Source organism: Ceratotherium simum, chromosome 8 (assembly GCF_057802395.1).
Source record: "Ceratotherium simum simum isolate JZ-2026a chromosome 8, ASM5780239v1, whole genome shotgun sequence".
NCBI lineage: Eukaryota > Metazoa > Chordata > Mammalia > Perissodactyla > Rhinocerotidae > Ceratotherium > Ceratotherium simum.
In genome coordinates this window covers 4,483,900-4,511,327 of record NC_141907.1, presented here as the reverse complement: position 1 = coordinate 4,511,327, position 27,428 = coordinate 4,483,900, and the positions used below count along the sequence as shown (strand labels likewise).

Below are 27,428 nucleotides of genomic sequence, written 5' to 3'. Positions count from 1 at the left end.
GGGGTAAAGACTAATGTTTGTTATATTAGGGAGAACTATGGGCACCTAATCTGGGTGTCCCAGCTCTGCCATTTATAGGTGACCTTAATGGCCTTATAGTGACCGTAGGCAGGTCACTGGCTGTTTCTGAGCCGATTTGCCCACCTGTAAGTGGGTCTGTGTCCTCCCAGAGCTCTGCTGAAGAGGGGCAGCAGGTCCTGGGGGATGCTTTGCGAGGAGCTGCTCTTCTTGGGTGTGACCCCTGACCTCCATCACCACTCCTGACCTCTGTTCCCCGTGGTCCCTGCCCTCAGGCCACTACCAGTCCTGGAAGATTCAGAGAGGGGGTAGCCCTTTCCAATTCAGTGGGGAGTGAGCGGGAGGAGGGCCCGGAGCCAGCCTTGGGTGGGAGGGCTCAGTGGAGGCTCCAGGGCTCTGGGGAAGGGTTGGGGGGCCCCAAGGGGCTCGGGTGCTCTCAGTGCGTCTGCAGCTGAGAGCACAGGAACATACGTAGGAATAAGCCAGTGGAAAGTTGGAAGGATCCCGGAAGAAGCTGAGCTTCGGAGCAGGTTTCACATAGTCAGACAAGTATGAAGTGCCTACTAGGTGCTCTGCCGTGCCATTAGCGGAAGCCCTCACCCAACTGAAACACCGTCACTCCTCTCTCCTCCTCCCATCACCCTCCTGCCCCCACCCCCTTCCTTCAGCAAGTTTCTCTGAGCACTTAGCCTGTCCCAGGTGCCCTCCTAGACCTGGGAGTCAGAGCTGAAGGAGAGAGACCCGGCCTCTGCTCCCATGGGGCTTACGTTCTAGCCAGGAGGCAGACAGGTGGCCAGGCGATGCCTGCACGGTGACGGAGGAGCTGTCCGTCGTGGGGGAAGTGCACGGGAGAGCACAGAAAGGAACAGAGCTAGACTGGGGATGAGCCTGGCTGCCCTGGGGATACGGACCCTGATGGAGGCCTCAGAGTGCACCCCAGCTAGAGCACAATTAGGGGAGTATTTCGGACAGAACGAGAACCCATGCAAAGTCCAGGAGGAGGGAGAGTGGGACGAGTTTGAGGAACAGGTTGGGTGGGACGCTGAGTGCACAGTGGGGCCTGGAGGGAGGCAGGGGTGTGGAGGCCAGCAGAGGCTGGGATCTGGGACTCCGTCCAGGGACGGCCTTTCTACAGCAGAGGTCCTCATGGGGACTGGGTGGCCATGGACACTGCGGGTAGCAGAGGAGACTGTGTGAGCCTTGTTGGGGAGGAGGGGCAGGGCGACAGGTGCTAGAGAAAGGGTGGCCTCTGAGGTCACACAATGAGCATCCTCGGGGGGTGCGGGGGGAGTCAGGAGTCACGTGGTCCTGGGGCCTCTTCTCAGACCCCGTCTGTCAAACCCCGCCAGTCAAACAGAGCTGCAGTGGGTCCCTGGCCCGCCAGCCAGGGAGGGGCCGGCCCCCGGCAAGTGTTCACCATCACTGCTGTCAGGTTCGCTTTCCCCCTTGGAGAGGGAGCGTCAGGCCGGTTCCAGTTCCCTGGAGCTCGGGGACCCTACCTCTGCTCTGCTCCTTCTCTGGCCCAAACGGTATTTGATTTTAAAATCCAGGCCGGCCCTGTGGCTTGGTGGTTAAGTGCGCGCGCTGCGATGCTGGCGGCCCGGGTTCGGATCCCGGGTGCGCAGCGAGGCACCACTTCTCTGTCCATCCTGAGGCCGAGTCCCACATACAGCAACTAGAAGGGTGTGCAGCTATGGCATACAACTATCTACTGGGGCTTTGGGGGCAAAAAATAAAATAAATAAAATCTTTAAAATCCTGCTGGGTCCCCACGCAGGCTGTTGGCTGAAGGCGCGTGGAGGGCGCTGGGCTCTGTGTTGCGTCAGAGGGAGCAGCCCCCACCCTGCACCACCTCCTCATGCGTTTCCCAAGAGCTTCCCTGTTCTCACAGCTTCTCCATCCCTTCCTCTCTTCTCCTGAAGACTCATGAGAGGGGGCTGAGAGCATGGGCCTTCAGACCTGAGATGAGCTCCAGTCCTGGCTCTGTCTTATTAGCTGTGTGGCCTTGGGAAAGTCACCTCCCCTCTCTGATCCCAGGTTACCCCATCTGTAAAATGGGGGTAATAGTATGGCCTGCGTTGTTGGGTCCAATGCCTGGCTCACAGGAGCATCAGGAGATGTGGGCTGTGACGTCACCGTCATCCTTCTTCAGCAGCATTGTTGCCCTTGGCGACGGCAGAGTAGAGGGGGTGGACCACCGAATCGACCCCGCGTCCTCTGTGCAGCGAATGTGGTCTCCACAGCCACAGGCCCAGCGTCTCTCTCCACAGGGCAGTGGGGACAGCCAAGTTACTATGCCACAGTCCTGGTTCTCGAGGGGTCTGGAGGCTCTGCCACCATCTCCTGTCCCCACCTGGATGACGGTCGGTGCTGCCATCGTCTCTCTCCTGGATGACATGCCAGGCTCCGCTTAGTCAGAGGTCAGCTTAATGCCACCTCCTCAGAGCCCCCACCCCTGACAGCCTGTCTCAAGTAGCCCTCCCATTAGACGCTGTTAGTGCATGCTGTTGCCTCTTTGTTGCGTTGATCATAATCTCTCAGGATTTAAATGCATTATTTGTAATGATGCTATCTTAATGAAATTTTCATTTCTAAGCATTGGTATGATTTATTTATATATTACTTGTCTCTCCACCTCATTAGGCCGCAGGCTTGAAGGAGCCGCAGGCTCGAAGGAGCAGCAACCTTGCCTGTGTGGTCCACTCTTGTGTCCCAGTGCCTAGAACAGCGCCTGGTGCACGGTGGGTCTGCCCATGGAGTTGAAGGCAGAGAGACTGGATGTTTTGTTAGGCTGGTCTGTGAGCCGCTCCGAGTGGGGTGCGGGGGGTGGTGGGTGGATCTGTTTCCTGCCTGGGACCAGCACCCACCCTCACCCAGCGCCGGGCCTGTCTTGAGGCAGAGTCTGCTCAGGGAGACCTGAGCTGCCCGGTGGTCATCTCCGGGGCGTAAGGCTTTCTTCAGCTGCCTGGATTCTGGAGCTTTAGGAGCAGTGGTGTGCTGTATGCTGGTAAATGTTTAACAAGCAGGACGCCAGGAAAAACCCTGATTTGCAGTGCTTGCCAGCATCCATGGTGTAAATTCTCCCCCATGGCTGATTTCAAGCCACTAACGTGAAGTCACTGGACAGAGTGGGGAGGAGGTGTGCACCGTCGGCTCCAGCCAGCTGGTGGGAGGGGTGCAAGGTGCTGCCAGTGCACAATTGTGTAGGAAGATTCCAGAGTCCTCCAGCCTTCTAGGAGCCTGTGGGTCTACGAACAGCTGGCTGGGAGGATGCTGCTGGTCCAGCAGCGCAGATGGCATGTTGCTGGCTTTTCCGGGGACCCTTGGCTGCTGGTAACCCTGGCACCCCCGTTTTTCCTGGTTGTGTGTGAGGAGGAGGTCATGGGAGCTGAGGTGTCAGACTCGGCTTCTGGTTCTTTCTTCTGAACAATGGGGTAAGAAGCACATCTCCCTTCAGAAAACCCTCTAACAGGGGAACGCCAAGGACAGAAAGGATCGGAGAGCTCTCTGTCTTCAGGACATCCTGGACATCCAGGCCAGAGCACCACGTGACCCCAAGATGTCCCTTTGCCTCTCTTGGCCTCTCTGTCTTTGTCCGCCCAGTGTGGACACTGGCCCTGCCTCTTGGCTGCAAAATCCTGGTCTACACAGCCCTTTGACCTAGGTGGGGAAACAGAAGGCCTAGCACTCCCACCTCCTGGAGGTACAGGCGCTGTCTCCTGGGAGAGCTGGCGGGGCGCTGTTTCCCCCATGTTGAGTGTGGGATCAGCAGGCGGGTGGAACAGACCCCCCTCCCCCGACCTTGGCCTCCTTTGTGGGACTGGCTGCTGGGGGCCCCGGGGATGCGTGGGCAGGTGAAGGTGGAATGCACGTGACCCCTCTCCTGCTGTCTTCATTCGTTCACATTCCAGAGTGTCAGATTCTTCTAAACTAAAATCGCCGACAATCCGCACAGCGATGCAAGATCCTTACATTTTCAGTTTTGCCGAATGCCCCCCATCCCTGTCCCTCGATGACTGTGCAGTGACCGTTGGCTGCGGAGTCCCACAGGACTGGCCCGAGTGGCCTCAGCTTCTCTCCATCTCTGTGGAAGGCACCTCTCTCCCTTTCTGCTGTCTGTGGTTTCCTAGGTGTCCCTCCCTGTGGGAAGGTCAGCCTGAGAAACTGGTCTGGGAGTGGGGAAACTTCGCCTGACTTGGCGGCCACTCCCACTGCCCTAAGTAGGTGGCTCCCTGATACGTAATCCCCTCCTGATCAGGGCCTACAGGGATTCCAGTCCCTCCCTGGGCTTGGCGAGGGCTCAGAAAGAAACATTCAAGCCTTCTGAGGCATCAAATAGGTCAGGCCTGATCTCAGGCTGTTTGGATTGGCCAGAAGAGGACTTGAGCATAATGTTACTGAGCTGTCAGCATTCAAGAATTTCGAGCTCTCCAACGAGCAGCCTGGGGTTCTGACCCCTGGAGGAGCTGAAGAAAGGGTGACAGTGGGGCACGTTCTCCCAGGGCCGCCACACTGCCCCCTAGAAAGGGCCTGGGGTCGGCCGTTGTCCACGACCCCTGGACCCTGGGAGTGTATGTGCTATGTTCCCATCTAGTCCAACCTCTTCCCCTTACAGAAGGGAAACAGGCGTGGACGGGAGGTGGTCCAGTCCTGTAGAGTCAGGCCCGGCACCCAGGCCTCCAGAGGGGTACCCCTTGGTCCTTTCCCCGCGGGCCTCAGGAACAGAAAGTGCGGTTTTCAGTCTCCACAGGTTGTTAGTCATCGCGCATTCCCCCGAGGAAGACTCTCCCTTCAGACGCCCCCGGGTGCGGCTGCACTGGCTGCAGACCCGGAGTGGACAGTGGAGGCCAGGGCCCGTGTGTGTCCTGGAGAGAACTCTCTGGGTCGAGGCTGCTGTTCCTGAGACATCTTACCCCACAATTGTGAGTGAATAACTGGGGCTGGCTGGTGGCCCCGAGCCGGTGGAGAGCCCGAAGGCTGCGCTGGCCTCACCAGCCAGGGGTCACGTCCAGCTCTTGAAAGGACCTGCCCTGCACACACCGCTTACCCGAGGGCAGCTCGTGTTTGCAAAGTGTCATAGACGCCGCTTTCTGGAGGGAAACTCAGACATCCTTCATCAGAGAAGGGAAGGTTCCTTCTCTCTCTGTCTCTCCTTCTTTCTCTCTCCCTTCCTCTTTCTGTCTCTCCCTCACTTCCCCTCCGCCCCCTTCCCCGCTACCCCCACCCCCGTGTCTATCAGATTCTCCCAGTCAACTGATAATTTAGATTTGACTTGGCGGGCAGGCGTTTCTGGGACCATCCAGGACAGGCCATCGGTGGTCCCCTGACCAACAGACTCTTTCAGGCCGAGCTGGTGAACTCAGGCCACGTGGGTGGTGGGCCTGGGGCCGGGTTCCCAGTGTTCTCCGAGCTGCAGGAAGCTGCAGTGGGTCAGCTCAGGGAGGAGGTCGGTGTCAACTCAATAACAAGTTTTCAGCGGCTTGGGTGTGCCCAGCCCGGGTGGAGCTCTGACACGGTTCCTTGCTAATCCTCGGACAGATCCCATAGGAGGGGTACCTTTATGATCCACGCTATACTCACAGGGAAACTGAGGCTCCGAGTTGTTCACTAACTCGCCCGAGGTCACACAGCTGTGAGTGGCAAAGCTGGGCTCGAATGTGCCTGCACACTCTCTGCTCTGCTGCATGGCTGCCAGGACTCCCTGTCTGTTCCAGAAGTGTCCCATCGTGCTGAATCGGGCCTGGCCCCCAATGACAGTGGGGACATGGTGAATCTGGGGGGTTTCAGAGCAGTGGGGCAACAAGGGCAGCCTTCCTGGGGGAGGCCATGGGAGCTGGGCCACCCAGATAAGGAAGGTCTCGGTGGTGACCGGAGCGGGGATGTGGGGCCGTTTCTGGGCCCAGCGTGATGGGTATAGTGAGCATCGGACACTGGTGGCCTCTGGCACAGCCTCTTTACACTAGAGCCTGGGTTTGGAGCATTCTAGATGTCCTGAGGAGAATTCTGACACAGTCTGAGTCTCGAGGGTAGTCTTATGGGCGACCATGTCCACGTGGGGTGCATGAGGCTCTACTTAGGGCCTTTTGGTCAGGGAAGAACAGGTCTTTTGTGGGTGCAGCTCAGGCCCCTGCAGACCTCTGAGTGATCAAACGAGGCTGTGTTTCACCCCCTCCCTTGCGTTGGAGCCAGACCCTAAATGCATCTAAGCTTGGGCTGGGGCCCTGAACCCCACGGGAAGGCCCCAGGCATGACACCCTCCCTGTCTGGGCCTCAGAGGTTTGGCACGTCTGTGAGTGTGCTGGGCTGGGCGTCTCTAACGTCCTGTCCTCACCAGGGTTTGATGCCCTGGCAGAGTGAAGCAGAAAGAAGGTGACACAAGGCTGGGTCCTGGCCTCCTGCCCCCCACCTCGAGCTCCTGCGGGGGCCGGATGGGCCACAGCGCCTGAGTGGGGGCGTCAGTGGGGGGAGGAGGGGCCCGGGACCTGGAGTGTGCCCACGATTCAGGGACCGTGCGATGCTGCCTCTGGCAGTTGACCATCATGGGGGGCACAGATGGTGGCTAAGAGGGGCAAGGTGCACTCACCCGGGGGTCTGCCTGGAGGGCTGTGTGGGGAGGAAGCCTGTGCACACCCGGGCCCAGGCCAGCTGTCAGCTGTGGGCCCTCAGGCCGCAGCCCGTCTGGCCGTGGCTTCGCCCAGGCCCTGGAGGGCGCTCTTGCCCTGGAAAGGCAGTTGGAACTGAGCAGAACAGATTCGCTTTCACTCATTGAGGGATGGAGTGGCCATATTTTGTACCCAGGAGGTCCGGCCGTGGCTCCGATTTCTCACAAACATCTGACTGCGTGGCGACATCCAGCCTGGGGCGTCCCTGCCCTCAAAGGGCGGACCAGAGGGAGGTTTAGCCTGAAAATGATGTCACCTGGAGCCAGCTTTCAATCATTCATCTGACAAACACTCGCAGAGCCCTGTCCTAAGCCAGCTCTGTCCCAGGAGGTGGAAACAGAGTGAGGACCTCCGAGGCAACATGGAGTTCATGTGCACCGGTGGGAGACAGGTCACAAACAAGATCATAGGGGACGTCAACAGTGTGTCCCGTAAGCGGCTAAGGGAGAGAGATAAGCTGGGAGCAGGGGTGGAAGTGTTGGGCGGGGACCAGACCTGACCTGACCTCACTGGGAGGGACGTAGGGGCAGAGTTCTGCTGGAGGAGGGAGCCTCCCAGAGGACTGGGCTGCTGCGATGAGGATAGACTGGGGAGGGGATGGAGGAGGCAGGACCCCCCTCTTGAGTCCCAGTGAGCCAAGGGGCTGGTTTATAAGTGCTTCCACTCCAGGAGTTTTCAGAGTTGCTGGGGCCATTTCACAGGCACGGAGACTGAGACTGAGAAGGGAGAATGTAAGGGCTTGCCCGTTTCACCACGCTGGGCTGTGGCAGAGTTGGGATTGGCTCCACCCTGACTTTGGGCTTTGCACAAGACCATCTGTGCAGATGTGAGGGTGTGCACACAGCGACACGCCAGCAGTCCACCGGAGCCTAGAGGTTTGGGGAAGATGGGGAAGTGCCGAGCACCACACTGAGCGAGCGCTTCCCTGGTGCCCTCTGTTCACTGGGGAGACCCTGGCGGACCTCCCTCCCCGCGGGGGTGTTCCAGCGCCCCCAGGTTCTCTCATGGCCTCAGCATCAGCAAACAGCTAATTTTCCCGGCCTCCAGTTTTCTAATCGGAAAGGAATTTGATGAGGGAGATGATAAGAAAACAGCCACCGAGAGTGGTTAAGACGTCCTGGGAAAGTTAAATCGGCCACATCAGACCTGGAAGTCACAGTGTGTCTTAGGAGGAAGATTTGCAAAAAGGAAGCAGTGAAAACGCATTTTAAGAGGCAGGCTGGAAATGCAGAAAGAAAGACAGGTGACTAATGAGAGGAGGAGGTTTTTTTTTCTTTTTTTTTGTTTTTTGTGAAGAAGATTGACCCTGAGCTAACATCTGTTGCAAATCTTCCTCTTTTTACTTGAGGAAGATTGTCCCTGAGCTAATGCCAGTGCCAGTCTTCCTCTATTTTTTTTGTATGTGGCGTGGCTTGATGAGTAGTGTGTAGGTCTGGGCCCGGGATCCGCACCCTCAAACTCCAGGCCGCCAAAGCGGAGTGCACACACTTAACCACTACACTACCAGGCCAGCCCCAAGAGGAGGAGATTTTTAAATCACCCTCCCTGACTGTGCCTGCATCGAGCTGGCCCCTCCCACACATCATCATTAATCCTGCTGGGAGGACCCTGGGAGGTGGGGATCATCCTGTTTAGGAAGGGGGAAACTGAGGCAGAAGCCACGGAATAGTGGAGTCAGGACTTGAACTCCGGCCTCAGGTGCAGCAGGGGTGAGGGTCAGGAGCACAGGCATTGGAGCCTGCTCCTGCCTGGGCTGGACCCCTGGCTCCATCGCTTGTTGGCTGTGTGACCTCGGGCCCGTTACTGAACCTCTCTGTTCTCTGTTTCTGCCTATATGAAATGGAAGGATAATGGTGCCTGCCTCATGGTGGTTGTGGAGGGTGAGGAGTGAAGCCTAGCAGAGCTCCTGGGGCAGTGCCGGGCAGGGGCAGGTAGGAAGCTCTCAGCAGGTGACAGGTGGTCGCTGCCCTTGTTCCTGTGGCAGGCTGCACTCCGGGGTGCTTGGGAAGCTTCTCCAGGCTCCCTCACAGCATAAGGGGTATTATTTGGATTTCCTGCCTGGAGGTAAAAGAGAAAGTCCAGGGAGGAGGAGAGAGTGGGCCGTGTGGGTCTTCCTGGCCTGTCTTCCCTGCGCTCGGGACTCACACGTTTCTACTCCTGGAAGGCGGCTGTCCACCTTGACTGCTATTCCGGATGTTCCAGGACAGCCCGAGTTTGTATAAATTAAGTCTTTGCAAAGGAAGGAGCACCGCTGGGTGCGTCTACATTTGGTTCAAAGTTTCTACCAATATGTCACTTTTCTTCTAAGAAAAGTTTCGACCAAACAAGAAACAGCCAAACCCCTCTCCTCCCTGAACCCGTTGACACCCTCATGCGGATGGGAAAGCACAAGGGGCACCATTTGTAGGTTTTCTGGAGGATCCCAGGCCTCTAACTCATCATGGCATCTGGAGGATGCCCACTACCCGCCTGGCAGAGGATCGAGTCTCCATCCACCTGGGCGGCCCCCGGAGGACGCCGTCTCGCTCGTCATGGCAGAGTGCCTCCGGGAGATCCAGGCGGTGTCCGCGCGGGTTCTCGGGACGGGGAGGGTGATAACATGAGAGAGTGGAGGCATCGCGTGAGGCCCGAGTGCCTGGCAGGGGTGGGGCGGCGTGCACGGAGCTTGCACTCAGGTGCAGCCAGCCCCAGGTTGGAGCTGGAGCTGTGGGGTCACTGCCAGGTGTGCTCCACGGCATACTTGTCATGGATGACCAACACGCACGGGCGTATGGGGTGGGCTTACGTGCAGTCCAGCCATGCAGTGGGTTGGTGGGAGCAGCTGGTTGCCAGGCCTGGAGTAGGGGTGGGCAGAGGGAAGGTACGTGTGGAGACCCCCCCTACTGTAGGCAGCTCTGGGGTGGGGGAAGGTGGGTGAGCTCGGAGGGTCTGGGATAATGTCTCAGCTCTGCATGGCGGGGTCACCTGTGAGGCGTGGCACTCACCCCTCCTGGCCTCTCACGGGCCAGCCATGTGTGTCTAGTGATGTCCCGGAAAGCTGTGGCCTGTCACCACTGTCAGCCAGTGCTCCCCTTAGGCTGGAGGAGGAGCCAAAGCTCCATCCTGTCCCAGAGGGTCGAGCCTTGGTCCCCAGGTGGGGACAGCTGCTGACAGACCTACAGCCTCTAGGGCCTTCCTGGAGGTGGTGGTTCAGGCACAGTCCAGTAATTTGCAAGTCCATCAATCGCAAGGCACCGTGTTTGGAATCTGACATGGAGCTGCCTTCCTGTGGCCATGTCCGGCCAGGGCGGTGGCCGGCATGATCGCCAGCCCCTTGCGTCCTCATCTTGGACAGGGCTGACCAGTGGGCCCAGGCCTGCCCAGTCAACAGGCGGCAGCACTGAGGAGTCCGGAAACTCAGGCCGAGCAGGCCTGTTTTCCTGGGGCGATGGCCGGGGCCCAGGACACTTACCTAAGAGCACAGGTGTGGCTTCTCAGAAAAGACCTCCCACTTGGGCCGCTGCCAGCCCAGGCCTGGGCCCTTGTCTTGTTCCAGAGGAATTCGTCTGAAGGCGACCGCTGGGCCTCACCGGGCAGGGCCTCACGTGTAACACGCATGTGTGCAGCCAACAAATGTTTTAGCACCTACTGTGAGCCGGCCCTGTGCCAGGCGTGAGACACAGCAGGGGTCACGCCCTGTGGCTGTCCCCAAGGGGCTCGTGGTGTACGGGGGAGACCGATGATGACAACAGTAACCACAGCGGGCGCCTAAACCAGGCCGAGAGCCTCCAGGAGGGCTTCCCGCAGGAGGGGACCCCTGGGCGCGGGCAGAGGAGGGCAGGTGCTGGGAATAAACACACAGCAAACCCCATCTGGAGAATCTCGCAGTTTATTCAGTCCTTGCACAGCCAGATTCTTTGGGAGACCCCTGAGATGGGCTTTGCTGGTCTCAGCAGACCGACGGATGCTGGTCTCTGGGGAAGAAGCTCTGGACGTCTCCTTGAATTGTCTCAACATCCCCACAGGCAGGTGTGGTCACCCCTCTTCTACAGATTAGGACAGTGAAGCAGCGACGGGTGCGGGGCCCTGCTCCCCATCGCACGGCGCTGCTGCACAGCCCCCGGCAGCCGATCCAGACCCCTGGGCTGTCCCTGTGGGCTCCTACCCTGCACGCGGTCTCCTCATTTAGAGCAGAGCACAGGCGTTCCTTCTGCCTGTTACCAGGGTGGCCGAGAGTCTGGGGTGCAAGGAGAGGACCCTGCGAGGGGCAGAGGCATTGGAAGAACTGCTGTGAAGCCCCGTCACTCTGGGAAATATTGTCAAAGCCCCAGCCTCCTCCCCAGAAAGGTCCACAGACACACACCTTTGGGGCCTCCGAGGGACCCCAGTTGAGAAGCTCTGGCCTGAGCAAGTGATGGTGGCTGTGGATGAGACCCAGTTTCCCAGCTGTGTGACAAGAAGGATCAGCCCCCCACCTGTGATGGCCCCTCTCAGCGGCCCTCTGCCCCCGCCATTGCTTCCCCCAGCCAGGACCCCAGCCTGGCTCACAGCTGGGGCATTCATCAGCAAGGGGCCACCAGAGGCCACTGCCGGCTCCTCCCGCCACCATCGGCAACATCACAGTGATGGAGACTGAGCGGCAGTCGGCTGGGGCGTGGTGGCACACATCAGTTTGTTCCAGTCCATCAGAGACACTCGAAGAAGTAAAGCCACAGGGTACAGTTGTTAGGACCAGCTCTGCGGGATCAGGATTTCAGCTCGGGTCTTCCCGGCCTCCCTGCCGGGAGCCTCGGTTTCTCATCTGTGAAGTGCGGATGAGGAGAGCACCCACCTCGTAGGGTCCCCATGGGATTCAAGGAGATAAGGGCCTCTTTGGGGGGACAAGGGCAGGCACTGGGGCTCTGGTGGTCAGTCACGCTTGCTCTCCCGCACGGAAGGGCCTCTCTTTCCACACGTGGCGCTGGCAGTGCTCCACGGCACCGCACATCTCGGCTGCCTCAGGGATCTTGCACCAGAAGCTCGGGCCCCTGACGCACTGGTCCGTGCCCAGCAGCGGCGTCCTGGGGGCCTGGCAGGTGCCCATCTTCGTGCACAGGGCCACGGGGTCCATCATCTCCATGAGGCTCTCGACGAGCACGGGCTCGTACTCATTGATGAGGCGTCTGCACTGCATCAGGAAGGACAGTGGCAGGATGCTGCAGCCGCCCCGGAAGGCCGTCAGGATCTTGCGCTTGGTGATCTCACGCTCCAGGTTGCGGGCAGACATGCCGAGCAGCCTCTTGCACCCGTTGCAGATGCTACCCTGGTTCTCCTTGCCCAGCAGGGGGGACGGCATGGTTGCAAGGGCCTCATGGACTGCCCGGGCCCGCCGCCTGCTCCCACACAGCCGGATGGCCTTGCACACCTTTTCTGGGGTGACTCTGGCGACGAGTTGCACCAAGGAGGGGCTGTAGGTGTCCACCAAGGTGACGCACTGCTGGACCAAGGAAGCCGGCATCATTGAACACACGCGCTCCAGGGCGTGGCTGATCATGGTCTCCGTGCTGTTGGATTCCAGCCACTGGTCCAGCTCCTGGACCACTTCCAGACACACCTCACAGGTCAGGCCGGCCTTCATCTGGACCTCGCTCTTCTTCCTCGGGGACACTGGCTCCAGGGAAGGGATGCTGTCCACAGCAGCCACGTGAGCCAGGCGGGCGGGTTCCTTCAGTGCCTCACAGAAGCCCCCCTTCCTGCAGGTCTTCTGTGGCGGGACAAGCCTCAGCGTTTGCTCAGCAGGGGCAAAAATCTGGCGGAGGTAGTTATTGCAGAGGAGAGCCAGGCCCAGCCCCAGGGACTCACACTGCTCCTGCGTGGTCACTTCTGCCAAGCTGGACAAGTTGGATCCCACCGCGTCCTGGAGCTGGCTGACCAGCTGGACACAGTCCTGGCACACAGCACTCTCTGGAATCTGTGGAGAGTAGAAGCTGAGGGGCCCATTGGCCATGACTGGGGCCACCACCTCAGACACGTCCTCCTCAGAGAGAAGCCCCGGGGTGGCCGGGTGCCCCTGTAGCGGCTGGCAGAGGGTGAGCGCAGCACACACCTGAGCCGGGGTGCTGCCCGGCGCCCCGCCAAGCATGCTCAGGACGGCTGAGGGGTGGGTGTCCACCATGCCCTTGCACTTGGCTGAAGACTCCTGGCTGGGGAGCCACTCACAGGTCTTCATCACCAAAGCCAGGATGTCGGTCCCCGTGGTGTCGGGGTTCAGCCCGTTGCTGGCAGCGGCTGCCACGTCCAGGCACACGTCGCAGGGCAGGGTCTTGGCGGTGGGCTTGCTCCAGACGGCACTTTGGCAGTGCCCCACGGCCCCGCACCTTGTTGCTGCCTGAAGGTCCCGACACCACACTGCTGAGCCCTTTGCACACTCCTGGGGGCCAGAGGTGGGGCTGGCCAGGGCGGCGCCCAGGAGGCCGAGCAGGAGAAGCAGGGCCCGGGGCATGCTGCGCGGTGCCTCGGTGGCTCCAATGTGCCCTGCAGCCCGGCGGCTGCTATAAACCCGGCTCTCCCACCTGGCCCTGCGCAGTTGCACCAGGATGCCCCGCCCTCGGCCACCTCCCGCGGCCTGACTCATGACCCGGGCTCCACACACCAGACGAGCCGCGGTTGTAGGCCCTTCTGCTTCTCTGCCTTTGCTCCTGCCGTGCCCTCTGCCTGCGGCACCATTCTTCCCTCCTTCCCCTGGACACACTCTTACTTCTCTTGCAAAACCCAGCTTGTATTTGAAGGAAGTGCAACTCCAAGATCCCCCTCCTACCCCTGCCCCAGCGGCAGCAGCTTCCCGTGGCTCACCGACCAGTCCTGACTTGTTTGCATGGCTGAGTCCCCTCCTGGAATATGAGACCCGGGGGGAATTTCTGCCCCCTTCTGGGAGGTACATAAAGGCATTCTATCCTTTTTTGCCAGAAGATTAAGTGTATTTAATGACTGGCCAACTGCTGAAGCTGCTGTTTTCTACATTTGGCCTTAAAATGGGGTGCCCCGCCGGCTCTGCTCCTGCCTCTGGCCCTCCCAAGCTGTGCCATGTTGGGGAGGCGGCCTTGTGGAGCATCGCGTCTTCATCTGTGATGAGAGCGCCCATCCACCTCCCAGGACAAGCCACTTCCGGGAAAGCCGTTAGTAAAATGGGATCCCCGGCCCAGTTTCTTCCTTCTGGAGACTTGGCCAAGTGTGGGCTGGTCCACAGCCGATGTGAAGATGTTGGTTGAAAGGTCACATACGCAAAAGGGTTTATTTCCTTCCTGTGTCATTTGTTATCTTATATTTTTCTTCCTTAGTTTCTAGAAGAGCTCTCAGGCAGGGGTCAGCTCTGGGCTGCTGCACACAGTTGCCCTGAGGTGGAACCTGTTCGTTAAACAGAGAGTTCTGGAGCCAGCCTGCCTTTGGCCTGATTTCCATGCTGCTCACTGCTCACCACCCTCTGCTGGGCCCTCCCAGGGGTGGGCAGGTCGGGGGCCCCATGGTAGGGGGCTCCTCTGGGGCCGCCTGCACCCCTTGCTGGGTGTGAGCCCCTCGGGTGCCCTCGCTCAGATTTGGGGCTCTGAGCGCTCGCCGGGAGCATTCTGCTCCCCCACCTATGTGGGCCGGGTGTCCTGGCCTGAGCTTGCGGCAGCCTCGGTGGAGGAATGTGGATAGGGCTGTTCCATCTGCCCTCTTTCTGGGGTGCAGGGCTGGGGAGAGCATGTGGAGCACAGGATTTGCTCAGCTCTTACCCCCACTTCCAAGGACGGTGGTTCCTTTGGAGCAGAGGAAGGGACGGCCTTGGGGACGAAGTGAGCCTGGACTGTCAGCTGCAGGGCTGGCAGCTGGCTGGCTCCTGGGCCTCAGTCACGAAGATGGGGCTGGAGACGTGGGGTGCCCTTATCTAGATTCGCTGGGCGCAGGCAGGTGTTGGTTCATTTCAAGACACTTTTTATCTGCCTGCTGTTCATTCCTGATATGTGGAGCACCCAGTCTCATCCTACAGGGACTGTGGGCACAGGGCTGAGCAAGCCGAAGGCCCTGCCCCGTGGTGTGAACGGGCCTGAGCCAGGGCCCCGGCCAGGCAACCCCGGCCCTCCTGCTCGTCCCTCACGATCCAGCCCCATGTCGTTGCCTTGATCTCCTTCCACGGATGCTGCGCTTCCCAGAGGCCTGGAACATTCTCTTCATCTTTACATCCCTTGGCCTATCACAGTGCCCCACTGGTGAAATACTGAATTTCTTTTGTATTCAAAAGAGAATATAGGGGGCTTTTCTTTTGAACTCTCTAATTTTTAACTTTTTATTGAAATATGTCATGTATACAGGAAAAGGCACAAATTATAAGTGTTCAGCTCAGTGAAGATCCGCAACAGAGCCAGCACCCAGATCCAGAGAGAATATCCACGGTTCCCGGCGGTCACCCCCATGCCTGCCCCTGCCTGGGAACCGCGACTCCAGCTGTTCTGTGTCTGCCTCTTTGGCGCCACATTACGTCCATGAGATTCGTCCATGCTGCAGCGTGCGTCCGGCATTCTCATTTCTCTACAGAATTCCACTGGGAACACACATCCCAGTGCATTTATCTGTTCTCCTCTCGATGGGCACTGGAGTCCTTCCACTTTGGGGCCAGCGTGGCCAACGCTGCTCTGAGTGTCTGTGCTCATCTCAGGATGCACATGTGTCCCGGTCCCTGCTGGGTTTCATCAAGGAGCAGAACTCTGGGTGTGGCTTGCGGGTGTCGAGTTGGTACCGACAGGTGGTGCTCCACGTGGTGGTACAGTCTCCACTGCCCTCGGCCGTGTTTGGGGAGTTCTGGCTGCTCCACAGATATTTTGTTTTGGGGGGTTATGTTTTATTTTGATATAATTTCAAGGTTAGAGAACAGTTGTAAAAACAGTGCAAAGAGCTCCTGTCTGACCTTTACTCAGATACATTTGCCCATTTGCTTTGTGATCCGCCCTCCACTTCCTCTCACCTGTCCATCCGTCCACACACACACACATTTGCACACACTTTCTCCCACACCTGTCGAGGGCAGGTTGGAGACGTGGCGTCCCTGTTCAGTGTGTGTTTCGTAAGGACAAGCACACTGTCTCAGATAGTCACGGCCCACTCGCCAACATCAAGAGCTGTAGTGTTGATGTGATACTGTGGTCTAACCCACAGCCGGTGTTCGGACTTCACAGCAGCCCCAGCACTGCCCTGTGTCTGCGTTTCACTTTCCAGGCCAAGTTCCAACCCAGGAGGGCATGCTGTGCTCACTTGCGTGGCCCTGGTCCCCTCTCATCTGTCTCTGTGACACTGAGAGCAGGCCGGTTCTTTTGTGGACTGTCCTCACCCTGGGTCTGTCTGGGGTCTCCTCATGATTGGATGTGGTTTGTACTTTTGGCAGGACCCCCCCCCCCCCGAGGTGCTCTCATGTCCCTCTCAGTGTGCCATGTCGGGAGGGCGGGTACCAGGTCAGCCCAGGGTCCCTTGCTGAAGATCTGCCTGTTTCCTCCTCTGTAAAGTCACTGCTTTCTCTTGTAATTAATAAGTGCTATTTAGAAAGGCACTTGGAGAATAGGTAAATATTCTCTTCTCATCAGATGTTTACCCACTCCTTTTAGCCTCCACTGATCATTTGATAACCCTGTCTTCCTCTGTGTTTGTCAGTTGGCATTCTTCTGTAAAAAAGAGCTTTTTCTTTCCCTCTCTTCCTCCCTCCCTCCTTTCTCCCTTCCTTCCTTTGTATCAATGTGAATTCGTGAACTTTTATTTTATTTAGTAGGTTATAATCCACTGCTATCAATTGTTTTGATGCTTAGATTGTTCCAGATCTGATCAGTGGGAGTCCCTTCCAGCTGACCTTGTGTCTCTTTGACACGTGCCCATCCTTCTTGGAGCATTTCTGAACTTTCCGGCACAAGACTCGCTCCAGGCTCATCTTGTGCTTTCCTTGAACCAGCACTGGCATCAGCCTTCTTGCCGAGGAAAATCGTATTTAGAAACCAAGATCCAGACACTAGCTGTGCCCGTGGTTACTGTGGCGTCATTACTTCTGGGCCATCTGGGTGAACAGAGCGGTGAAACCTTACCTCTTATTGATGGGGTGAAGGAGGAAGGAGGGAGGAAGGATGTATACACATAGAAATAGGGACACAGACATTCATAGAATAGAAACAAATGCGTGTATACACATAGACACATATGTACACGTAACATATCCAACCGTCGTTCTGTCCTCATAAGACTCTGAGTTTGTACTGATAGTTCCAACACCTTAGAGAACATTCTACTTTTCTCTCTTTCCATATTTATAACTCACCTGCCCAAAAGTGAGGAGCCTGGCTCCCATTATTCTTAATATATGTACTCATTTGTGGAACCCTAAAATACAAAAATAGTTTCAGAAATGCTGACTCCTACCACTGTGAAAAGCAAAACCTAGTTACTAGACTTCCGTGTTTGTATACATGTCTCTTTATTGTGTTACAATTTACATAGAGCAAAATGCACACATCTTAACTGTGCAATTCAGCAAATTCAGGCAAACACACGCACTTGTGTAAACCACACCCCATCAGAGGCGGAAGGTTCCCAGAGTCCCTTCCCAGGCGCTCCTCAACCAGAGCAAACACTTTTCTGACTTTCTTTCACCGTAGATTAGTTTGGCCTGTTTTGAACCTGCTATCAGTGGACTCGAGCAGTTTGTTCTCCCTGTGTCAGCTGCTTTCATCGACCGTACGAGATCCATCGATGTTGTCGCCATAGCTGCCTTGTGCCTTCACTGTGGGGTGGTGTTCCATTGTGCGACCATACCACAACCTGTTTATCCACTGTGTATTGGCATGGGACAGTTTCCAGATTGGGGTTATTCGAATATCGCTGCTCTGTCCATTCTGGGTGACGTACGCTGGTCAGAATTTGTGTTCCTGTTGGGTGGGCACCTAGGGGAGAGATTGCTGGGCAGGGGGTCTATGTCTGCTGAGCGGTGCCCCAAAGACTTTTCTAAAGTGGTGGCACCAGGTGCTGTCACCCCAACAGCATTGCTCCACATTGCTCTGATTTCAACCCTACAGAGAATGCTGGAAATGGTATGACAAACATTCACCTACTAGCCACAATTACAAATGGACCATTTGCTATATTTTTTGTATCTTTCATTTGTTTAAGAATTTATCTGGAAGTTATTTACTTTTTCTTCCCAAGTAAAGACAAGCCTGGCGACAGTGGGTTTAAGGGGGCGGGGGGAGGCTGTTTGGAGGGTGGGACCCTTATCTGGAGCCCGGGGTCAGGGAGGGGAAGCATAGGAGATGGGGACAAGCTTGCTCACCGCTCGCTTCAAGGAGGCCCAGCTTTGAGAGGGAATCAGGAAGGTTTTGATGTCCTTTGAGGGAAAGATAGACAACCCTCCCGCCCATCTCTCAGCGCTTTGCCTGCCCTCTTGCCTCCATTTCATCATCAGGCCCCTCGCCGCCCTGCTGTGTGGGCGGGAAGGAGCTGCCCCTGTGTACACAGTGGCACTCGCTCGCTCTCCTTCCCACACAGGGTGACAGAGATGTCCGCCTCCAGCCCAGCCCAGCGGGACTTGCCGGTCTGTGTTCTGAATGTCTGACCACAGAAGCTCTGGCTTCTGGTCCTTCCATCCCTTCCCTGTGGTCATGCCTGACACTCCCCCTGCCCACTTCCAGGGCTGCCTCTCTCTTCCCCTCTGCCTTCCATCGTCACCTGGGTGACACCCCTGTCCCCCGCCCAGGACCCATCTGCACCGGCCAGCCACGTTGGGACCCCAGGGTGGGATTCACGACATCACTCATTTCACACATACTGTTGTGGCCCCTGCTGTGAGCTGGGGCTCGACGGGGAGAAGACAGATGAGGAGTGGGTATTCCGGGCTGGGGACAGAGCATGGACGAGTGAATAGCCAGTGGCCATTCTAATGCCAGGGGACAGGAGCTCGATGGAGTAAAAGAAGGATAGATGAGGGCCAAGACGGGTGGGGAGGCGGGCGCTTTCGCAGCTGGGCGGCCTGTGCAGCCCCTCTGGGAAGATGACGTGAGCACAACACTTGGATGAAGTGGGGCCCCAGGGGAAGCACCCCAGGAGGGAGGCGCAGCGGGGGGCAAAGGCCCTGAGGGGGCGTGCTGCCCTTTGTGCCGTGGCAAGGAGGCCAGGGAGGCCTGAGCACCTACGAACACGAGGCGGGTCGGCCCTCCTGAGCCCCTCGGAGGAGCCACTGGCTGCTGCTGAGAAGGCGGACGGACGTAGGATTTACTGAAGTGCCATCTTTGTGAGGTCTGGGAGAGAGGGCAGCGGCCCTGGAGAGGGGCGCGGAGAGGGGGCGGCCCAGGTGAGGGGGCCAGGTGAGGGGGGGGGCCGGGAGAGGGGGGACCCGGGAGAGGGGTGCGGAGAGGGGGCGGCCCTGGAGCGGGGCGCGGAGAGGGGGGGGCCCAGGAGAGGGGCGAGGAGAGGGGGCGGCCCGGGTGAGGGGCATGGAGAGGCAGCCCGAGGCTGGGGTCAGGGCCTCCTCCAGGAGAGCACCTTGGCCCACCAGAGAGCCCCTAGAAGGCGGAACCCGAGCCCCACAGGCAGGCCTGGGGTCGGCAGTGCAGAGTGTGGCCTGGCAGAGCTGGGCAGCAGATGGAGGCGGCCAGGGCGAGGTGAGGGCTGTCAGGGAGCTGAGTGGGTCGTGATTCACACCAGAGCCAACAGGGGTGGACGCCTGTGTGGCCGGGCAGAGTTAAGGGGCAGGAGCAGGGATGGTGAGATTCCTGAGCAGGGCTGAGATGAGGGGGATGCCGGGAGTGCCCCGTCAGAGCATCTTCCGAGCACGAGGTTGGTGGGGATGGATGTCGCCAAGCCCCAGATAGAAGCCGGACCAGCGAGTGAGCTGAGCCCAGGTCAGCGTAGTCCACCCTCCTCCCACGGAAGGACGGGGTCAGCTCAGCGGTCCCTCCCCTGGCGCGGAGGCACGTGTGCTCCCTGAGGGATGGAGGGGTGGCGTTTGCAGGGAGCTAGAGGCTGCAGAGGGCCCCTCCGTTTCACAGATGAGCACTCTGTGTGATTTGGCTGGGGAACCCCCACCGTCTCCTGCTCCAGCTGAACCTGGCACCCCACCTGGGCCTGGCGGTCTGGGAGCTCAACCGTGAGATCTTGATTTCCACCGACGGCCTCCTTGTTTCACGACGACAGAGGAGAGACACGATGCCCCAGCCGGTGGTGGCGCCTGGCTTTAGCAGGTGCGGCTGGTACTCACTGAGTGACAAATGGGGGTGTATCCATGTCCTGGGGGTGCCGTGACAGATTAGAACACACCGAGGCTTCACACACAGACATTTACTCTCTCCCAGTCTAGAGGCCAGAGTCTGAGATCACGGCGTGGGCAGGGCCGAGCTCCCTCCGGAGGCTCTAGGGGAGGGTCCTGCCTTGTCTCTTCTGCTCCTGGGAGCTCCAGGCATTACTTGGCTTGCGGCCGCATCGCTCCAACCTCTGCCTCTGTGATTACAGGATCTTCTCTCGTGTATCCGTGTCTCCGTGTCTTCTTATAAGGACATTAGTCATTGGATATAGGGCCCACCCTAACGCAGTATGACCTAATCTTAACTAGTTACATCTGCAAAGACCCCTATTTCTAAAACAAGATTGTGTTCACAGGTACCAGGCGTCAGGACTTTGACTTATCTTTTAGGGAGCACAGTCCATTCCACCCACAACCGATGGGGTCTGGGCACTGACCTTGACCTTAAACATGGGCTCTGGTTTGGATCCAGCCTTGCCCTGGGCAGCCTGGAGGCAGAAAGGCCCCCCGCGTGGGCGCATCTGCGGTTTGGGGGCACCTGTGACACGGGACACTGCTTGTAAAGCTCTTGTTAGCACAGGGCAGGTCTCCTAGGATTGGAGCTCAGTTCCAGGACACACAGGCCTGGGAGGTGGGGGCTTTGACAGGCTGACCCTAGTTCCTCAGTCGCCACAACCCGAAAGCCTGGGGCGGCACTGACTCTTCCGCCAGAGGGCCCCCAGCTCCTGGCACTGAGCAGCCCTGTCTTGAGACTGCGAAGGTGCGGAACCCCGGGCTGGGGCACAAAGACTGGGGACTAGAGAAGCTTAGGGGTTGAGACACAGGTCTTTGGGACTCTGGGGCCAGGGCCTTAGACACACACCTCCAGAGCCCGGACACCTTCAAGTCAGGGTCTCAGAACACCGGCATTGCTTGGGTGTCTCCCATGTGCCCAGCAGCTCGGGATGGTCCTGTGCCGCCCTCCTCCTGGGTCCGGGGTTCCTCCCAGCACTGTTGGGCATGCCCGCCTCCCTGGGCCTGGCTGCAGCTCCAGGACCATCTTAAGATAACACGCCCCACCCTGCTGCCCCCCACCCCGGGGGTTCCCTGTGGAAGGCACCTGTGAGAGTTGGCAGGGCCTCACCTGCAGGTAAAGTAGGTTGTCTCATCCCCGTGGGTGAAGGGAGGAGGCTGGTGACACGGTCAGAGTTCTCCTTGCTCTGTAGGAGAGGGAAAATAAGGAGACCTGAGAGCAGGTGGCCCATGCCTTGTTTACTCTGCTTTACCTTCATGCATGTATTCAGCAGTTACTTATTGAGCACCTACTCTGTGCTGAGTGCCGTGCTTGGTTCTGGGGATATTTGAGTTAATGAAACAGACAGAACTCCATGCTCCTGGAACTAGTGGGAGGAAGCAGAGATTAAACAACAAATATAACAAATAAGCAGGTGTTGTAAAATGGAAAAAGGTGATGAGTGAGAGGGAGAGAAATTACACAGGTCAGGGGTCAGCAGTGGGGGTAGTTGCAGAAGACCTCAGTGATTCAGCAATATTTGAGTGAAAACTTGGAGAAGGTATAGATGAGAGCCAGGTCGGTGTCTGGGGGAAGTGTGCTTCCCACTCAGCCTGTGCAAAGGTCCTGAGGCAGCTGGGTGCAGGGAGGGCAAGGAGGCCAGGGTGGGAGCAGAGAGAGCTGGTCAGGAAGAGTTAGAGACCGCTGCAGGGATCCAGGTGAGAGGCAACGGGGGCCTGAGAGGCTGGCCATGGATTCCACATCTGTTTGAAGTTAGAGCCAACAGGATGTGCTGCTGGTTTGAATGTGGAATGTGATAGAGGAGTCAGGGACACACCAAATGTTCGACCCGAGCAACTGGGAAGCCAGTCAGGAGGAGGGAGAGGGGGCAGGCAGACCTGCTGGGCTGTGGTTGTGACATCCAGGTGAAGGCAGGTGTCTGGTCCAGGGCGTGGTGCGGAGGATGGAAGAGGGGCACTGAGGAACAGGGTCATGGCTGGGGGCCATGAGAGAGAGGGAGGGGGCGGGGGACGAGGGGATGAGGGGAAGCCCAGACTTGCATAATAATGGCTGGTCCTCCTCCCAGGAGGAGAGGAGTGGGGTAGGGGAGGGCAAATGGTGACCTCAGGATGGAGGTGACTGGGGTGAGAGCCTGTGGGGCTGGGCGACTTAACAGACATTTATCCTCTCACAGCTCTGGAGGCTGAAGTCTGGGAGCACGGTGTCGGCAGGGCTGGTTCCTTCTGGGGCTGTGCGGGAGAGTCTGTTCCAGCCTCTCCCCTGGCTTCTGGGGCTGCTGGCATCTTTGGAGTTCCTTGGCTTGTAGACGCATCACCCCAGTCTCTGCCTCCAGCTTCATATGGCGTCTCCCTGTGTCTCTGTGTCCAACGTCCCCTTTCTATGAGGACACAGTCACATTGGATTAGGGCCCACCCTGCCCCAGGATGACCTCATCTTACCTAGGTGCATCGGCAACAGCCCTGTTTCTAAGGCCACATCCTGAGGCACTGGGGGCTAGGGCCCCATTCTGTGAGTTTGGGGCACACACTCACCCCATCGCAGTCACCATCGCTGAGCACCTGTGGGTACTGAGGTGCGTGCTGGGGACGCTGTAGGGCTGCTCTGATGCTCTCAGAATGCCGGGGACACTGCTCAGGGCTCACTGGGCCTTCCCTGCACCTGGGAGACCCCGAGTCCCTCCTCTGCCCTGCAGCACGGCACGGAGCATCGTGAGGTGGCGTCTGCCTCCCCCGCCGAGGGCTGGGATCCGGGGTCCTGGGAGGGGCCTGTGAGGAGGGAGCCTGGCTCCTTTGACCCCTGTGCCCGGCACCCAGTGGCTGTGCCCTGGTGTTAGCACCAATTATGACAGGACCATGTGGGCCGTTGCACATGCAGTGTTGTGGGGCAGCCCCAGGACGTGGACATCAGGGCCTGTGTCCTTCCTGGAGAAGCTACCAAGCCACTCTAAATGCCAAGTCGAGAGGATTGGGGAAACTGAGGCACGACCTGAGCTGTGGCAGCTAATTGCAGGCTGAGGTTTCCCTGACCTTCATTCAGCTGGGCTGTCTCCGTGGTCGGGCCGCCTCCTCATGCTGCTGAGCTGAGGTGCTGCCAGGGCTCGCCCTCCTTTGGGAAGGAGCTGGGCGAAGCCATTTGCCTTTACTGACACGCATATTTCTCAGTTGTAATGGAGGGTCCTAGAAGGGCCCCTACCTCACAAGGAGCTTGTGGGATCATCTGCATAACGTTGAACATTGTCCTTATAACTCCCTGTGAGGAGACCACCAGGATTTGTGAGGCTAGACCACCTGACCACCGCAAGCAGATCTTGTCCTGGTGTCCTGAGCTGGGCAAGCTGACCTCTGCCCCCGTTCCTCACCTCATCTAGAAGGGAGGTCCCGCTGGTGCCCACTGAGGACTGAGATAAGGCCCTGGCACGTGGTGAGCCCTCAGTCGGGTGCCCATTGTCCCCACTTTACAGATGGGGACACTGAGGCTTAGGGGAGTTCAGAGTCAGGACTTGAGCTGGCTCAGCTGACCTGGGAACCTGCGCCCTGGTGCCCTCCGCCACGCGGCCGCCTCGTGTTCCCTACGGGCTGGCGTTGCGGACGTCATCTCCCACTCCCTGATGGACACATTGTCTCCACCGAACTGCTGTGTAAACTGTCAAGTGCTAGACAAGTGTCAGCGGGGACTGTGGTTTTTCACAGACCTGGGGGGACTCAGAGACCCAGAACGGGGAGGGCCCCGTCCCAGCACGCAGTCTGCCGCCGTGGGCTGGAATGAGAGTGCCTTTGTTCTAACAAGATCTCTGTGTTACGAACAACTGTGGAAACTCTGGAGAACCAGAGGAACAGGAAACTCAGTCCCGCTGCCCGGAGGGGACACTCTCGCTGCCTTGGAGCTCGTCCTCTGTGTCCTTTACAGCAGTTTCTGTCAGCTGTTCCTGGGTGCTCCCTCCCCCTCCCCCAGCGGCAGGTGCACTGACAATTTGCATTAGCTGCCAGTGGCCTCGTCCTGGGGGCCAGGGCCCGAGCCCCCTGTGGGGCCGCAACGCTCAGTCCGGGGCGCTGGGCCCTTGCCCAGCTTGCCCGTCACGGCACGGTTTGGCAGACCTGGCCGGCCCCTCTCAGAGGAGCGGGCAGCTGCGGCTCCGTGGGGTTTGTCCCCCTTGGGGGTGCGGAGGGACCCAAGGTCTGGCAGCATCTTGATTCTCCTCTGGCCACGACCACAGCGTCGTCCTCAGGACCGAGGCCCCCCGTTTCAGCTCCACCTCTCACCCCACAGCCGGTGCTAACCCACCGTCCTGCCCACAGGCGTGTGGAGGGTCCACCTGTGCCAGGTGCCGTGTGAGACTGCCCAGGTGTGCCCCATGCACTCCTCACCATGGCCCCCGGGGGGCGCTGTGCCTGTCCCAGTTCAATGTGCACCCCGGGTGGTCACAGAGCTGGTGACAGCCGGGGCCGGGGTTTGGACAGTCAGCGCCCTCTGAGTCCCCACGCCCTGTGGCTTTGGTTCCCTGGGGATCATTACCCTCCTCCTGTCTCTCCACACACTGGGTTCGTTGGGTCCCCATGGCAGCCCAGGGGAGCAGGGATCATGGTGTCCTGGTTTTGCCAATGAGGAAACCGAGGCTGAATGCTCCCAGGCATGGGCCCTAACCTTCCCGATCCAGATCATGTTCTCCTTCCTCCATCCAGAAGGACCTGAAGGGCACCGGGGAGCCATGGGCGCTGCTTGAGCACAGGAGCGCCTTGCAGTGGCAGGGCTGGGCAGGCAGGCTTGGGTCGGCTGGGGGATTGAACCTGACTGGGGACACAGTCCTGCTCACCAGTGCACGGCCGGGAGAGCCCTCCTTAGAGGGGAGGCGAGGTACCGTTCCCCTCTGCCTGAAGGGCCGCCAGCCGCTGTCCCTGCCCCTCCCCAGCAGCTCCCGATTGCCCCCAGAATCGGCCTCTCGACATGGCTTTCTCCGTATGCACCCACTCAGGGCACAGCATCCTGGGTTGGGTTCCCCAGGAGACCTCAAGACAAGGCACGGAGAGCAAGTGTTTTGTTTGTGAGGCCAAGGAGACCCTGAGGGGCATGGGAACGCAAGGCCGGGCCGGGGAGGCAGCCAGCACAGGGCCTGTAATGAGGGGTCACTGCCGGGGCCACGCTCAATTCCCTGAGCGTTTGTCCCCCACTCCTGCCCGCCATTGGTAAAGGGACAGGCCACCCCCCCCGACAATATTCTGAGAACCTGGCTGTCAGGACTGGACAGTGACCAGGCTCCCTGCTCCACGGTGCGTGCAGGCAGAGCGACAGACCCTGGCCATTTGTCCTGAAGTCCTGATCTGCGAGCCAGTCCCTCTGTCAGTCCTCGGAGGGGAAGAGACCGCTGGCTCTGAGGAAAAGGACTGCGTCAGAGGGCGGAGTGGGGGAGGGGGCTGGGGATGTGCTCTGGGGCTGGCAGCCTTTGTGTCCTCCAGCGCCGCAGGAGGAGGTTTCCTTTTGTTTTGGGAGACTAGGGTGGGGGTCTCTGAATCAGCTCGGTTGCCTGGACGGAGGTGTCAAGCTGGGGGTTGCTGGGCCGGACAGTGCTTGTTCCTGGGGCCTGATGTTACTGGGGCTCTGGCTCGTGGGACTGACCACATGGTGGGTTGTCCCCCCTTTTATTGGTCACCTACCACAAGCAGGACCCTGTGCTACCTGCTCACCCTTTAAATCCGACCACTCCTTCACCAGGACGACTGTATGAGGCAGAGTTGCAGGATCCATTCTCAGCCATTTCACAGATGGGGAAACTGAGGCTCAGAGAGGTCAAACCACTTCCCTCAAGCTAGGCCAGCGTGTGTACAGCCATCATCTTAGATCCTGTTACTTCTATTTGTTAATCCCAACCTGGAAAATGTGCTGTTTTCCATGGAGAGATAGATCCACAATTCACAAATAAATCAACCCATGTATTGGGAACATGGGCTTCAAAACATGGCGATTAGAGCGAGCATCTGGGGCCCTCCAGGCTCTGCAGCAGGGGTGGGATTGGCTCAGGACAAGGACCCCGGCTCCTGCCGCCTGCCAGGAGGATGCTGCTGCCCGCCAGAGATGAGTCCTAGGGTAAAAAGTTGCAGTTATGAAACAGTTCAAGCTAGGGGAAACAGTGTAACTGACCCCTATACATCTGTGGATATTAGGGGGATGTTAACATTTTGCATGTGTGTTTCAGATTTTTGAAAGAACTGAAACATTACAGATATGGCAGAGGCATTTCCTCCCTCCCCCCTCCTCCCGTGACGTGACCTCCACACACAGTGATGTAGTCCATTCCCATCCATGTTTTCATGGTTTTGCCGCATCTGTCTGTGTCCATAAACAATGGATGTCATTGTGTTGTGTGCCTTACATCTACATGAACGTTTCTGTGCTGGACATCTCTGTTTGCAGCTTGCTCTTCTGCACTCAATGTTGTGTTTGTGAAATGGATCCCTGTGATAGGTGGGATTCCGCTGTATGGATGACCCACAGTTTATCCCGATTCCTTCCGAGGGACACTATGTGTTTTCCTCCCCCATTTTTTTGTTATTATGGCCGGACCCACAGCCAACATCCATGTGCAGAACTCCTGGTGCACGCGCACGAGCCAGAGAGTGTCTCAGGCGCGGCCCTCTGGATGCGGAGCGGCTGTTGGCACACGGAGCATCTCCTGAGTCACTAGGTGTGGCCAAGGTGTGCTCCAGAGCCCTGTGCCAGCCAGGTGGAGAGGAAGACTGGATTTCAAATTCATGTATTGCAGAGGAAGGTTTTAGCCTCCCCCCCTCCCTCCGTCTTTGCTTCCCTCTCTACTTCCTTCTTTTCTTCTTGCCTTCTTCCCTCCCCCCACCTCCTTCCTTCTCTCCTTCCTTCCCTCCCCGCTCCCTGGGCACCTTCGCAGTAGCACACTGTAGAATTCACGCAGACTGACCAGGGTTCAAGTCCTTGCTTTGCCCCCCACTTTGGGTGAACTGGAGCAAGTTACTATGTGGCGTTGTGCCTCTGTCTCCTGCCTATAAGATGGGGTGATAATTCCCACTTGACAGGGCTGCTGTCACCCCGAGTTTTGCTCAGGAGATGCCTGTGGCACAGGGTTCAGTAAATGCTGGGCGCTGTCATTTGTTCGTTCATTGATTCGTTGATTCATCCATCTATTCACTAAGCCTTTAGTAGTCACGGGTATGGGCTGGCTCCCTGCTGGACCCTCTGCAGCCTCGCCCACGTCCTCCTCCTCCCCGTCCCCTTCCTCAGCTGGCCCTGCAGGTCAAGCCTCTCAGAGACGGATTCTGTGTTGTCTTCTGTCTTTGGCCTGGAAGATCACTCCGGTTTTCCAGGAATCCAATGGCCTCCTCCCCGAGGAGCTTCACCAGCCAGACATTCCCCACACCCAGGTTCCCTGTGGGAGCCGGCCATCTGCCTCAGAGGGAAGTTCATGAGAAAGGCACCTGGGGCCAGGCAGGGAAGGGCGGGAACTGAGGAAACA

The 27,428-nt window shown here is 58.4% G+C and overlaps 2 protein-coding genes across 3 annotated transcripts in view; one reads left to right on the top strand and one right to left on the bottom strand.

Annotated features, from left to right (window-relative positions):
• The window catches only part of SORCS2 (sortilin related VPS10 domain containing receptor 2), a 512,852-nt gene that overhangs the window by 214,971 nt on the left and 270,453 nt on the right, over positions 1-27,428 (top strand). The window lies entirely within an intron of this gene.
• Positions 11,572-13,140, bottom strand: PSAPL1 (prosaposin like 1). Its single transcript, XM_014788859.2, has one exon. The coding sequence runs from the start codon at positions 13,138-13,140 to the stop codon at positions 11,572-11,574; it is 1,569 nt and encodes a 522-aa protein (XP_014644345.2).